Source organism: Schistocerca cancellata, chromosome 5 (assembly GCF_023864275.1).
Source record: "Schistocerca cancellata isolate TAMUIC-IGC-003103 chromosome 5, iqSchCanc2.1, whole genome shotgun sequence".
Lineage (NCBI taxonomy): Eukaryota > Metazoa > Arthropoda > Insecta > Orthoptera > Acrididae > Schistocerca > Schistocerca cancellata.
In genome coordinates this window covers 517,337,602-517,352,958 of record NC_064630.1, presented here as the reverse complement: position 1 = coordinate 517,352,958, position 15,357 = coordinate 517,337,602, and the positions used below count along the sequence as shown (strand labels likewise).

The 15,357-nt window shown below is 38.0% G+C and overlaps 1 protein-coding gene across 1 annotated transcript in view; it reads right to left on the bottom strand.

Moving 5' to 3' along the window:
• LOC126188304 (protein HBS1) overlaps positions 1 to 15,357 on the bottom strand; it is a 201,463-nt gene that overhangs the window by 47,743 nt on the left and 138,363 nt on the right. Inside the window, exon 5 of the mRNA XM_049929895.1 lies at positions 163 to 318. Coding sequence (XP_049785852.1) covers positions 163 to 318 — 156 coding nt within the window. The remainder of the gene's footprint in view (positions 1 to 162; positions 319 to 15,357) is intronic.

The following is a 15,357-nucleotide window of genomic DNA, read 5'->3' as shown; positions in this document are numbered from 1 at the left end:
TTATTGAGTACCATGGACATACTCTTGTAGTATTGTTGAGTTTTGCCTTTAAAAATTAAACATATCTTCATTCATTATGGTGAAATGCAATTTTCATAATACGCCATCAGCCTATGAAAACCATTCTTATACAGATTTTGTGAAACTATATGTATCTCTTACCTTTTTCACTTGAATCATGGTGCACTTCAAAACCTTTAGTTACATTTACTGCATTTGCATTTGAAGGAATTACTTTAACAGGTAATTCTGGCTGACTTTGTTGGGAACATTTCTCTTCTGCACCCTGTTGTGGTATTGCTGGAGTGATCCGCGAACCTGTTTAAACAACAGTCACTATCAAGCAAATATGAAACTGAACTATTTACATTAAACACATATGACAAAACATACTCACACCTCTGAAAAATCTTCTCTGTGACATTCATGATAAATATGATTCAATATGTGTGTGACTGTCAAATGGCAAGGAGGAGATGAAACGGAATGAGCAAATGAAAAGAAAGGTGAAAAAGATGGGAAATGATGAATTTAGTGAGATAGTGGGGAATGGTACGTAAGTGCATGGCAAGAAACTTATCTTCATCTAGTCCCAAGTTGCAGAGTGAGGCTCTGAAAGTCACTAACAAACTTGAAAATAAGGAGTTTAAGGCACAGCATTGTGTGGAATGAAGTGTGTGGGAAAGCTAAGGGTGTACAAGAAAGTGTAGCAACCTGATTGTGGACTATGACCCGAATGACTTGTTCAGTGTCGATGAAATGGGACTGTTTTATCACACTGCCTTATAAAATCTCTAGCAATTCGAGGTGAAAAGTGTACTGGTGGTTAAATGTCCAAGGGAAGACTCACTGTACTCTACAATGTTAGGTGAAATGGAGATGCCACTGTTTGGTTGGAAAAAGGCAGTAAAACCACACTGTTTCAGAACCATAGATGTCAGTAAGTTTCCAGTCACATGGTGAAGCAATAAAAAGGCAGGGAGGGGGAGTGGTCTTGTGGAAGAATGGCTGGGCTCTTTCAATGCTGAAATGAAAAATGGAAATCACCAAGATCTGCTTTTCCGAGACAATGCAACCTGCCACTCAAAAGTCAAGGTATCAAGTGTGAAATTGGCTTGGTTCCTATCAGGCTGAACCAAACTTGCACAACCCATGGATCAGGGGGTTATTTACACACGCAAGTCCAATTGTAAGTGATTATTGTTGTAGTCATGTTTAAGAAGCCTAAAGTGTAAATTGCTCTCACATGGTCAGCTTTTGTCCCGGATATAGTAAATAGAATTGGTTTGGCAGTAAAGGAAATAAAGCCCGAAACTCTTACCAAGTGCTTCAACAAAGGAGGGTTTGAAGCTCCAGAACAAGACACTTCTGTGGCCACTGAAGCTCAAGAAAATGCAGCAGCAATTACTAAATTCATTAAAATGCAGAACATTTTATGTAGTGCAGATGACTTCATTTGAAGTGATGACTTTCTGCCAACTCACTTCACTTTTACTTCATTTAACAGAAATCCACAACGCAGAAGATGTTCAGGAAGAAACAAGGGAAGAAGAAGAGGAGCAAAATGATGATCCTAGAATTCATATGTTGAAAACACCATTGCATGCATAAATGATGTCATACAATTTGCTGCACACACAAATTCACCTAAGTTGTTGGAACTATTGAATAGTGCAAAACATTGAGTAGATGAAACAATTTTGAACTGGAAACTTAACAGGTTTGCCTCCTTGATAAGTGGTTAAAAACATGAAATGTCAAGTAAATAAACAAGGAAATAATATGTATGTACATACAACAATAAACGAATTTAAAGTTCAAGAAAAAATACAGAAATGCCATACTACTTATCATTAAGTGTAACAGACTAGTGTTCTAATGTCACACATTTTATGTAGCCTAAAGAGTTTATGTAATTCAGAAACTTGTCCAATTTGGAAAATTATTTTAGTGTCATGTGATTCTGTTCTGAGCAAGTTTTATCATATATTGAAGCTACAGTTGGAAAACTCTCTCAAAATTAATAAACTTTAGGCAAAGTCAATAGTACACTACACATATTTTTGTGGTCCTGGTCATTATGGCAATAAAACCATCAAAGTTTAAAAAAATTCACGTTTTCTAGAGCCCACTCCAAATAATTGTTGTTGCTGTCTACTTTCCGAAGACTATTTTTATGGAACTCTCCATGCTAGTCTGTCCTGCGCAAGCCTCTTCACGTCTGTATAACTATTTCTATCTATATTCACTTGACATTCAATTAAGTCTTAGTATACCTGTACATTTTTACTGCTTTCATTTTCATCAGTTATTAAATTAACTATGTCCCAGGATCTGTTAATCAGATCCATCTTTCAGTAACTTGTGCAATAAATACCTTTCTCCCTGATTATATTCAGTACCTATTCATCAGTTATACTATAGACCTATCAAATATTCAGCATTCTCCTTTAGCAGTACAGTTCAAAAGCTTCTCTTCTTTTCTTGTCTGAACTGTTTATCGTCCACATTTCACTTCCGTACAGGGCTAAGCTCTAGAAAAACACACAGCCAGGACATTATTACCACTTACTTAATAACTGGTATGTCCACCTTTGGCACAGATAACAGAGACAACAAATCATGGCATGGAAGCAATGAGGCCTTATTAGGTCACTGGAGGGAGCTGGCACCACATCTGTGCACCCCTCCTCCCCCCCTCCCCCCCAACACACACACACACACACACACACACACACACACACACACACGGCATTGTGTTCCTCAAACCACTCCAACACACTCCTGACCTTGTAACATGGCACATCATCTAGATAAAAAATGCCGTGCCCATCAGGAAATTTGATTGTCATGAAGAGGTGTATGTGGTCTGCAACCATTGCACAATGCTCCTTGACCATCACGGTGCCTTGCAAAAGCTCCAATGGGCCCATGGATGCACATGTGAATGTTTCCCAGAGCATAATAGAGCCGCTGCAACCTCGTCTCCATCCCACAGTCCAGGTGTCAAAGAGCTGATCCCCTGGAAGATCACAAATTTGCACTCTCCCATCAGCATGATAAAGAAGGTATCAGGATTCCTTAGACCATGCCATGCCATGCCATGCCATGCTCTGCCACTGCACCAACATCCAGTGCCAATGGTCACGTGCCCATTTCAGTCACAGTTGCTGGTGTTGTGGTGTTAAGATTGAAGATTGGCACATGTATGGGCCATCAGCTGGGGGAGGGGTGGCGTTGTTACGAGTGCTCAGTGCACTGTGTTTTCAGACACACTTGTGCTTTGCTCAGTATTAAAGTCTTATGTTATTTGCACCACAGTTCGCTGCCTGTCCTGTTTTATCAACCTGCCGAGCCTATGACATCAACCATCAGTAATGAGGGGTATCCACCCAAACCCACAACATCCAGACATGGTTTCACCTTGGTTTTGCCACGTGTTGAAGGCACAAACCACAGCACTCCTCAAACACTCAACAAGTTGTGCAGTTTCCAAAATGTTCGTGGCAAGCCTCTGGGCCATCACAATCTGCCCTCGGTCAAATGCAGATAGATCAAGCGCCTGCCTCATTCTACACACGGACAGCACACTCACTGATACTATAGGCATCGCGTGTGTGTGTGCCTGGCAACCAGTCCTCACCAAGTGACGCTGCTATTGCCTGGATGGTTTTATATCAATAGGAGGTCAGTGGTCGTAGTGTTCTGGCTAATCAGTATACTTTCCAAGAAGACTTTCCAATGCTTAAATTTATATTTGATGTTAGTAAATTTCTTTTTCAGAAATGCTATTCTTGCTATTACCATTCTGCAATTTATTTCCTTTCTATTTTAGCCACTGTCAATTATTTTGCTGCCCAGTTAGCAAAACTCATCTACTTCTTTTCGTTTCTCATTTCCTAATGTAACTGTCAGCATCACCTCATGTCATTCGACTATATACCATAATCATTGTTTTACTTTTATTGGTGTTCATATTATAAAATCTTTTCAAAACACTATCCATTCAGTTCAATTGCTCTTCCAAGTCCTTTATCCTTTCTAACGAATTACAATATTGTCAGCAAACCTCAAAATTTTTGTTTCTTCTCCTTGTACTTTAAGTCCCCTTCCAAACTGCTGCTTGGTTTCCTTTACTGCTGACCCAATATACTGACTGAATAGTATGGGGAATAAGCCACAACCCTCTTTCACTTGCTCTCAGCTACTGTCAACAGACTGGTTTTTGCACAAGTTGTAGATAACCTTTTGCTCCCTGTTTTTTATTCTTGGTAATTTTAAAATTTCAAAGAGTGTATTCCAGAAAATACTGCAAAAGCTTTTTCTAAACCTGCAGTTGCTAAAAATATAGAACTTTCTTCAACATATCTTCTAAAATAAGTTGTAGGTCAGCATTGTCTTCCATGTTCCTACAGTTCAATGGAACCCAAATCGATCTTCCCCTAGGTCAGTTTCTACCAGTTTATCTACTCTTCTGTAAATAACTCCTGTCAGTATTTTGCTAACATGACTTATTAAACAAACAGTCCAATCATATTTGCACCTGTTAACATTTAGCTTTTTTGGAATTAGGATTATACATTCGTCTTTAAGTCTTAAGTGCATTATGCCTGTCTCTCATACTTTGCATACCAGGGGGGTTTTATCATTTTTGGTTGTGCCATGGGTTTCAATCATTCTCAATGTTCCCTACTTCACGCACCATGTTCCAATTTTGATCTTTCAGTGCTCTGTCAAATGCTTGTTACAGTGTCTTATCTTTCACTTTATCTCATCCCCAACTATCAGGGTGTTCAAAGAAGAGACCTGTCTTTACAACATATGCTGGATAGATTGCCATCCATCTGGTCTTAAATTCTACTTGTTTACTTTCACTCTGCTTACCCCACGCACCTTACACAGCTTTGTTTTGTTACTTTTTCTATTTGTTCTCATTGTTTGCCATTTTAATATTTCTATCTCCTTTTGAATTTATTTATTTATTTATTATAATTGTCTCAATTCAGATATTACCCTTCATTACCATCTCCACACTGTGATTTTTCTTCTGTATTTAAGCTCTTATGCAACATTAGTACCTTGGTATACAACTGACTGCTACAGTCTACTATTACTCCGTCTCCTTATTTATAAGGAGATCGGAGCATCTTTTCTTGATATTCGTTATATGTACTTCTTTCAGTTATCTTTTACAACTTCGCAACTGTTTTTTCATTTGAGAGGGGATCCTGTTTTTAATTAGTGAATTCTCAAGATTCGAATCTTTTTTCCTTCTTTCTATGCGTATGCAGCAAGCTTCTCCTTTTTCAACTTCTGTAAGTTTTACAAATGCAGTGTAGCAAATGCTTCAGACTTGAATGATATGCCAGACTATTCAACCATACAAACAGAAAGAGATATTAACAATACTTTTGAAAATATAACCATGATTGAACAAAAGAAACTATACAAAAAAGTAACAATCGCCATATTTTCATAATTACTGATTCCCCCACCTGTCACCCCAGGCTGATAAAGAGCTGCAAGAATAGCATTTCTGCTCTTTTGTAACACTCTTGTATCCCACAACTTCACAGTAAACTTCCACTCATCCCCATCCCATCTGTATTTCCTCCGCCCTCTTTTCCATTTCACGCCAGTTCAGCTATACCATTGGTGTTGCCTCTTTTTAAAACATTTGCAACTTTTTAAGACAATCAGCAAAACAGTTACACTGTAAACTTGTCTGTTGCTGCTCTACAGCTTGAGCACTAAACTTAGTGTTCCCTTGACTTTTGACAAGACGTTGAAACATCAAGGATTTAAAAGGACAATTGGTCCTGCTTATCATTCTGTGTTCATCATCATTACACTTCATCTTGGAGTTAAATAACATTCTAACTTCTTGAAAATGAATAGATTTTCCAGTTTTTATATGAAAGAAACACATGTAAACATTTTTATACTTCAATTTAACCATGTGTGTCAATTTTACTTTTTCTTCTCCACAACAACTGTCAACTAATGAAGAAAAATTGCAGAACAATCACTGGAAACAGTTACTTTCAATTAATATCTGGGAGTATGCATATGAACCAATTTAAAGTGAAACAGTTATATAAAACTAATGTAAGGCAGATGTCACATTCAGAGTCACTGGGAGAAGTCTAAAAAAGTGCAAAGAACATGCAACCTGTATCAGACAAGACTGATACAGGAAAATCCAAAGAACAACATTGTGTTTCATCTCAGGTATATTTAGTAAGTGTGAAAGCAACATGGAGATGCCCATCCAACTCCAGTGGCAGACATTACAAGAGAGGCACCATGCATCACGGTGGGGTTTACTGTTACAATTCCTTGAGCATACCTTCCTAGAAAAGTCAACTAATACACTGCTTTCTCCCACATACCTCTCAAAAAAATGCCATGCAGGTGAAAACAGAGAAATTTGGATTAGCACGAATGCTTATCAACAATTATTCTTCCTGTGGGCTATTCATGACTGGAACAGGAAAAGAGGATAATGACGGTGGTACACAAAGCCCCCACCACCATACGCCTCACAGTGGCTTCTAGATATAGATGCATATGTAGATGGAGAACATGTGTATAAAATTGCAACATATTTACATCATATGCTTAAATTCAGTTTGTTTTACAAATTGTACTGTTCTTGATGGTTTCACAAACAGTAACTTTCTGGGAGTGGGCCAGTGCAGTATCCAAGGCTCCATTACTTGTAAACTAGCAGACAGAACAATGTGAGATGTTAATAGTAATCCAAAGAAATGATCCTCAACAAGGTTACAAGTTTTCAATAAGCACAGACGTAAACAGTCTGTAATCAGTGATTAAAAAATGTACAGTTACTGGGAAGGAACTTAAAATATACCAAAGTCATTAAGGAGGACCTATGAGACAGAGAACAGGAAATGATTCGAGAGATTTACACCAAATATGATGGTTGGAACTTTAATAGTGGCAACCATTTATTTACAACTTCTACAAAATAGATATATGTTTCAGAGTCTTACTTTTCTTCAGAGTGGTCATCAGCATTGTGTATAAACAGTTGCCAGCAATTTGAAAATCTTAGGATACCCTTAGCACTGTCAATTGTGTTCATAGTGCAATTGAAGCAGTCTATTACTCAATGAATCTCTGTAGCAGTTCCGAAGGAAATGCTGTGAAGTGCTTCCTTCGATTTAGGAATCGATTAAGTCACAAGATCTTATATCCAGAGAGTGTGGTGGGTCGTACAGCACTTCTCAGCCCCATCAACTGAACAAATGAGTCTTAACTTGTGCCATATGTGCCCATGTAACGCCCTGCAAAATTATTAACAGGACCTGCACAAAGTGTTGACACTTCTTTCTCTAAGCTGTTCATTTTTGAGACAAAGCCTGTGATCAGCTTAGAGAAAGAAGTGGCGACACTGTGTGCAGGACATACCCACCATATTCCAGACCTATGCTCAGGTGCATATGATGCAAATTGTGACCAATTTGTTCAATCGATGGGGCTGAGAAGTGTTGTACCATTCAAAACATTCACTGGACTAAGCCCTTGTGATATCAACTTTATTTCTAAATTCAAATACACACTTCTTGGCATTCACTTCAGAACTGTTACAGAGATTCTTTGGGCAACAGATTGCTCCACTTGCATTATAAACACAACTCAAACTGCTAAGGGTATCCTACAACTTTCAGATTGCCTGGTTACATACAATTTAAAAGACTATTTTGAAGGACAGTAAAACTTTGAAACGTGTCCATTTTATAGAAGCTGTAAATAAATAGTTGCCCAGTATTAACGATTAAGCCCTCACATGAAAATATCTTTGAACAATGCCTTACCTATCACCTGTATCAGAACCTGACTGATATTTCATTCTGGTAACTGTTAGAGTTTGAGCAATACTTTTCATTACACAATCCAATATTTTCAATATTCAATTAAAAGTCACTTTTTGCAATGAACTAACATTTAACATTCACTAGGTCTACACCAAAGAAAACAATTAAAAAACATTAATTACATTCAATTTACATGACATTCTTAAGTCCTTCCCGTTTAACATTAAGGTGTTTTGTGACAGTTTGTATTTTTATTTTTAGTACTACCCTGTAATTGAGAAATTATACTAACTGTATAGACAATTGTACATTTTCAAGTATTGTTCTGCTCATTACACACCAATATTAATGAGGACATATAAGGAATACAAGTAGCAACAGCACACATTAGAGTGGATTTGTGGAGTGTTTTGCAGATCTACGATCAGGCCTGACTTATCATAGCTGTTGGTCATGTGGACAAAGAGCTGAATGGGTTGTTGTTAGCTGCAACAAAATATATCTGGTTGTACCTAATGTTTCAATTCGGAACTGGAGACATATCAACCACATCCTACACCTGAATAGAAGAGGGAAGACCATGTCAGAGAGGCACATTTTAAAGTTAGTTTAAAGTCACCGACAAGCAACCTTTAAAGAAATAAAAACACAGAAGAGGGCCACAAAAGAAGAGCAGTGATAATGGTCACAAGTTTCCTGATTCATGGGAGAGCACCATGGAAATATTGAAAAACCTGAATTGGCAGAAGTCTTAAGATTTACCACATTAAATCCTAATTTAACAATTTCAGGAACTAGTATCAAGTGACGAGAATCTGGGGATATTCTTCAGCCCCCTATGCATTTGTAACATAGAGCCTGAATGGACAAGATTCAACCAAGACATTTAAGCAGCCATTCTTCCTGTGCTACTTACATGTCTGCATGTATGAATGTGTGTATGATGGGAAGAAACCCTAACATGTGGTAGTTTCCTCTGGCCCCTATAACATCCACTTTTCTGTATACACATACTGTGTATGTAGATATAGATGTGTTTCTAAATATGTGTTATGAGTGAAAGAACATCATTTGGAAGTCTCTGAAAAGAGAATGAATCCAGTTAGATGGATACAAGCTAATATCACATTACTGTAAGCATAATATACAAAAGTGAAGTAAATTTCCACACTACAGACACCTACATGAGTACTGCACTGAATAGCTCTTTTGAATGATGAACTCCTGTGACAGGATTGTAAACATACAAGAGAGAGGTTGTGGCAATGTACATACCTTCGACTGCAAATGTTCTACACTTCATTAAGCAGCCAGAGAGGATACAAATATGATATAGAAATAACTGGTAGATAATTATAGGTGAAGATTTCAATACTGATTTCATCTCAGATTGTTCTGATCAAGAGTTACTGACACCCAGCTCTGGTTTGATCCCCACAGTAGCATTCCTAACCAGAATAAAAAGGCATAGTACAACCATAATTGATAATTTATTTCTAACTCCAACTGTCTTTCATGAAACAGATTTGAGCCCAGTAAAAAAGCATCTCCGTCAATTGTGTAAACAAGAAGGGAAACGTACAGTTTCACAGAACCACATATGCTGACTCAGTTACACTATTCAGGGGTAATTTAAAGAATGAACCACTGAAAGGAGTTTATCAAGAATACACAAAAGATGAAAAATTTAATTATTTTTATAAATACTCCTAAGCTTTCCTTTATAATGAGCCATAAAAAGTTACAGTGAAAGCTGAGACAAAGGGTGACTAACTTCTAGGATCAGAGTTTACTTGTGTCTTGAAGAGAGAGCTTTACTTAATGCAGCAGGCTAGCTCTGATCAAAAAGTAATCTAATCAAGAAGTAAAGTGTAACAACAATCAATATTACAAAGTTCTTTATCATGTTGTTAAAAAAAAGAGCACTATGCACAAAAATTCAATTATAAGCTACAAAACAAATAAACTTAGCAATGTAAATGATTAGAAAATGATATTCTGCTCCAATACTAAATTCAAATAAATATCTACTATACAGTCAGTTCTTCACATCAGTAGCTATAAACACAGAGACTGAAAACAGACCCTCAAAAGCAAACTCATTACACTTATTTAGACAGGCATCGCATACTCTACCATCAGATAGCAGTTTCGTCACATCATATGCTAATAAGGTCACAAAAAATCATTAGGTCATTCAAAAGCAGAGCTCATATGACAATGGCAGGTACTGCCCCACTGAGCTACCTATGTAGCCATTCAGTGAGTTAACCCTCGGTCAGGCGCAATTCTGGGACTCCTGAGTTCGGGCACAATGAGCCTGACAGGCACAGATTTTGAAATCATCTATTATCTCAGATTCTCAACTTTAGTACCCTAAATGTAATCAGTTACTTTCATGGGAATGTGTAGAGACAGAGCATATGAAAGTGGATGAAAAAAAAATTATTAACCACAAAAGTAACAAAACTGAAAGGACTGAAATTTTGAAACCACCACCAAACAGTTACAGTTTTTAGTAAATAAATTCTATTAAACAGTAAATTTAAGAAAAAAACTCCAATTGTAAGCCACTTTTTTGATGCTGGTGTCTTTCACACTCACTCAGAATTATCAGAAGGAACACACTGGTGCACAGAAAAGCAAAGTTGGCAGACCATATTAGCGTGGGATAGGCAGATTGCGTTACGGCAGTTTTTACATTCATAGTTTGAAATCCTTCTGCAACCTGTTTCTGTAGTGCAGGTGGTGCATCTATGTCTTTTTGGACATGGGAAATGTGGTGATTCCTCTTTATCTTCAGTGGGGATAAATCTTTTGAGCTGACTTTGCAGGCTGGAGGGGATTCCAACCTTTTTCATACTACTTCTGTGTAGCTATCTAAAGAACAAGTTGATGTGCCAGTGATTTTAGGTACATTCTTCTATGCATTTTCTCCAGTTGAAAAAAGATAAATTAGGTATGAATTGATACCACCCACTTTCAGCATTGTGAAAAAAATTATTATTGGCCAGCACTTTGTGTTTCGGCTGACACTGTAAGTAGCACACATCTGATCTACAGTATCAACACCGCCTTTTGTTGAATTTTAGAAAGTAACAATCTGTGGTTTATTTTTCTCTCCACATTTGGTATCAATAGCAGCATCATTGTGCAACGAAGATACAAGAATGACATTTTTGTTCTGGCGTGGTATGTAGGAAACCAAAACCTTCCCATAATTAAAGCCAAACATGCTGCTGTATCGTTCCTTCGCTGTTACTTCAACAAATTCTGATGGCAATTGTCTTATTTTTTTCTGACAGTTCCAACAAATGACAGCTTTTTTGTTTTCAAATAGTCAATGATTCAAAATCAGAAAACCAGTTATCTGCCGTAATATTGCGACCAGATCCAAATAAAGGCTTAGCCACTCTCTTGACAACTTCACTTGGCTTGTTGCTGACACAGAAGGGACCCAATGGCTGTAATCCAACGTAGATCTCCATGTTGACTGTATACATCATTTTAGCATCAACAAGAGCAAAATGTTTTACTCCATATTTGTTTGGTTTTGATGGTATGTGCTGCCGAAAAACACATCTTCCATGAAAACCTGGAAGCATTTCGTCTATTGTGATGTTTTCACCAGGGGAATAACTCTTTTGACAATTTTCCACAAACTTTTCGAAAACTTCATGAATCTGTGCTAGCCGGTCAAATTCTTTCCATTGGGTTCTGGTCATTCGTTCATCAAAACGAAGGCGATGTATCAGACTCTTAAATCGTTTGAGATTCATCACAAGGCTGAATTTTTCAACGCCGTCGCCTTCAGTCCCCCAAAGTTCCTCCAGACTTTGACAGTTCCCCCTGTTTGCTCCTGATAGGTACAACAAGCCAATAAAGGCCCTTAGTTCAATTACATCTGTGGAACTGATGTCTCTGTCTCTCTCTCTCTCTCTCTCTCTCTCTCTCTCTGGAGAAATGATCCTTGATAACGTCCATGTATTGGTTTGTGTATCTAACGATCATATCAAGGATGTAATCAGTGATTGATTACAACATTCAACTGCAGTTTTAGCATTCTTAGCATTTCCTGTAACTCCAGGAAGGTGAGTGATGACGTTGTGAGACTCCTTGCGCTTTCTTTTCCCAGGTGGCTTTTTGACCCACATGGTCTTATTATCTCTTCCTAAATAAAAGCTATTTGTTTTGTTGTCCCTTCTTTCTTCATCTTCATCAGTCTCCTCACCATCTTGCTCTGTTACAGAATTGCCTTGTCTTCAGAATCAATGTCACTCTCATCCCCAAGATCCTCAATCAGCATGGGTCTTCCTCTTCAGCGCACATCAGCAAATCCTGTATTTCCTCAAGATGACGTGGGTTAGACAGACCATAGTAATTCCAGGCCATATTTGTGGAAAATCTGGGGCGTAAAAGAGAAAACACCAGGATAATTACGTGTTCAGGTGCAATGTGCCTGAAAGGCTGAGCTCAAAATAGTATATTTTTGCATAAATAATTCACAAAATTCACGTTACTCATCCATCAAATGAACAAAATTAGCACTCTGAGGAAAATCATCATCATTTAAGACTCATTATGCCTTTCAGCATTCAGTCTGGAGCATAGCCCCCCTTATACAGTTCCTCCATGATCCCCTATTCAGTGCTAACATTGGTGCCTCTTCTGATGTTAAACCTATTACTTCAAAATAATTCTTAACTGAATCCAGGTACCTTCTCCTCGGTCTACCCTCTACTGCTGAATCCATGAGTCTCTTGGGTAACCTTGCTTCTCCCATGCATGTAACATGACCCCACCATCTAAGCCTGTTCGCCCTGACTGCTACATCTATAGAGTTCATTCCCAGTTTTTCTTTGATTTCCTCGTTGTGGACACCCTCCTGCCATTGTTCCCATCTACTAGTACCTGCAATCATCCTAGCTACTTTCATATCCGTAACCTCAACCTTGTTGATAAGGTAACCTGAATCCACCCAGCTTTCGCTCCCATACAACAAAGTTGGTCGAAAGATTGAACAGTGCACAGATAACTTAGTCTTGGTACTGACTTCCTTCTTGCAGAAGAGAGTAGCTCGTAGCTGAGTGCTCACTGCATCTGTTACTGATGGCACTAGTATACCAATAATGGGTCGGCGCACATCCATACCAGGCACAATCAGAAGAATACTGGAAAAGTCTTACAACAAATTCACAGGAACAGCTTAACCCCTAGTCTAACAAAGAAACATATTATGCAAACAAATTATACCACCTTAGAGGTACTAGAAATATGGATGAATGTGATGCTAAATATATATGACAGATGGGGAGGAATTTTAAATAAGAAATAATTAGCATGAAGATGTCTGTGATACTGGGCATCGACTGACTGAAGTCAATCAACACTTTGAAGTATTACATACACTTCACAAAGGCAAGAAACTGGACTTTCTTGAAACATTGGAAATGTTTTTGCATAGTAGTTAGGTGAGAATACTTTGAATGGCCAAATGGCTCTGAGCACTATGAGGCTTAACTTCTGAGGTTATCAGTCCCCTAGAACTACTTAAACCTAACTAACCTAAGGACATCACACACATCCATGCCCGAGGCAGGATTCGAACCTGCAACCGTAGCGGTCGCACGGTGCCAGACTGTAGCACCTAGAACCGCTCGGCCACCCCGGCCAGCCTTGAATGGCCAATTCACACATGACTCAAGTATTTACTTTAGAAGCTCTGTTAGGGTACTACAAACAACTCCCTCAATCCTCAGGACAACATAACGAGCATAACTACAGTCCAGGTATAGATAAGGTGACTGCTATTTAAACTGGTTATTGAACTGCCAACTGCATACAGAAGCAATTTATCACCACCCAATAAGCATGGAGAATACACATGCATATTAGTGATACATTTTTACATTGCTGAAAGAAAAACAGCACAGTGCACTGCTGACTTGTGTGATATTTGCACCAGTACGCCAATCAACATTTCCTAGCAAACATGCATCAGAACATGCGACTGAGATGTGTCAGCTGAATGGCAGGAGGAGTCAAGTTTGTGGGTTCAATGGTGCCAATAGAATATGAACAGAACTGAATGTAAAGTAAGAAGCAAATCACTCAGTCTGGCAATTACTGTAATAACATTTGTTAAAGATGAGAACCTGCTCCCAAAATGCATATTATGACTTGTGCTTTCATCACAAATTTTGTTTGTTGAGCCAAATAATGATGTTTTATTGACGTTTCACAACCACATCTTTGTATCACGCTATGGAAAATTCTAAAATGCATTTGAGTATGACTGGCCTTCTGCACAGCTATATTTATTTCATTATTCCACCTTAAATCTCTTATTTTGTTCACAGAAAATGGTGTGGGGCTGTACTGAATGCTCTCCAAAGACAAGAAAAATGGTGTCAATCTGTGCTCTGCTGTCTACTACCTTTTGGAGCAACTTGGTTCTGCACGATTGTGGCTTATGTAAACCCTGTTGATAGGTACAGAAAAAGTTGTTCAGTCTACAGCAAAGTCATTGTAATAGGCTGAAACGAATTTTGTCATTCCTGTTAAGTGGTATGATTCATTGTTCCGGAGACCCACTCCGAAGCACTTTATGCCATGGTCATTTAGCTCACAGTGCCTTTTGTACAGGCACTATGAACCACATGACCATGGCATTTTGCTATATGCATCTTATTGCTGAACTTGAAAATAATGTGATACGTATAACCTTCTGAAGAAGGGCACTAAGTGCCCAAAACAGGTTAAAAAGTTAAATTTCTTTTATGCAAATGTTTGCTGAGGATGGATAGCATACTAAACAATAAATACTGCTCAAGTTGTTTCTATTTTGGACCTTGAAAATAAGAGACTACAAAAACTGGTTGACAAAATTTCTGTTTCTAGACATACAATACAGAGATGAGTTTCTGGTATTAGTGATGATATTGCAAATAACTTGCAAAAAATATATGAGTGACCACTCAGCAATGAGTCTGGCTTTGGTTGAGTCTACGAATATCAAAGATAAACAGTAACTTGCCATATTTGTAGGATAAGTATCAAATGACTTGGAGGTGAGGGAAGAGCTCTTAGACCTTTAGGCCTTGCTACATTGAAGGATGCTACTCAGGGCTTTGTGTAAAAAAAAATCCAAATCCTTCATAGAAGAAATCAGCAATGACGACCTTCCTGATGATATGTCTTGGTATCGTTTAACGAGATGGCTATAAGTAGGTAAGGATATACGCAGATTTTTTTCAACTACTGGGTTCAATTACACAATTTCTGCAAGAAAAGAGCCACAATGGCTGTTAGATATGGGCTTTTTTTACTGTTGATGTTCAGCATTTAGAGACACTAAACACATCATTACGAGGAAGAGAGAATCTTATTTCTGACTTAGTGCAGTCTATGTTCAGTTTTCATATCAAATTATAATTCTTTCAAAAATAACCTGAGAACAAAATGTTTGCTTGTTTCACATGCTTGAAGAAATTACTGAAAGCCTTCCTTTAATTCA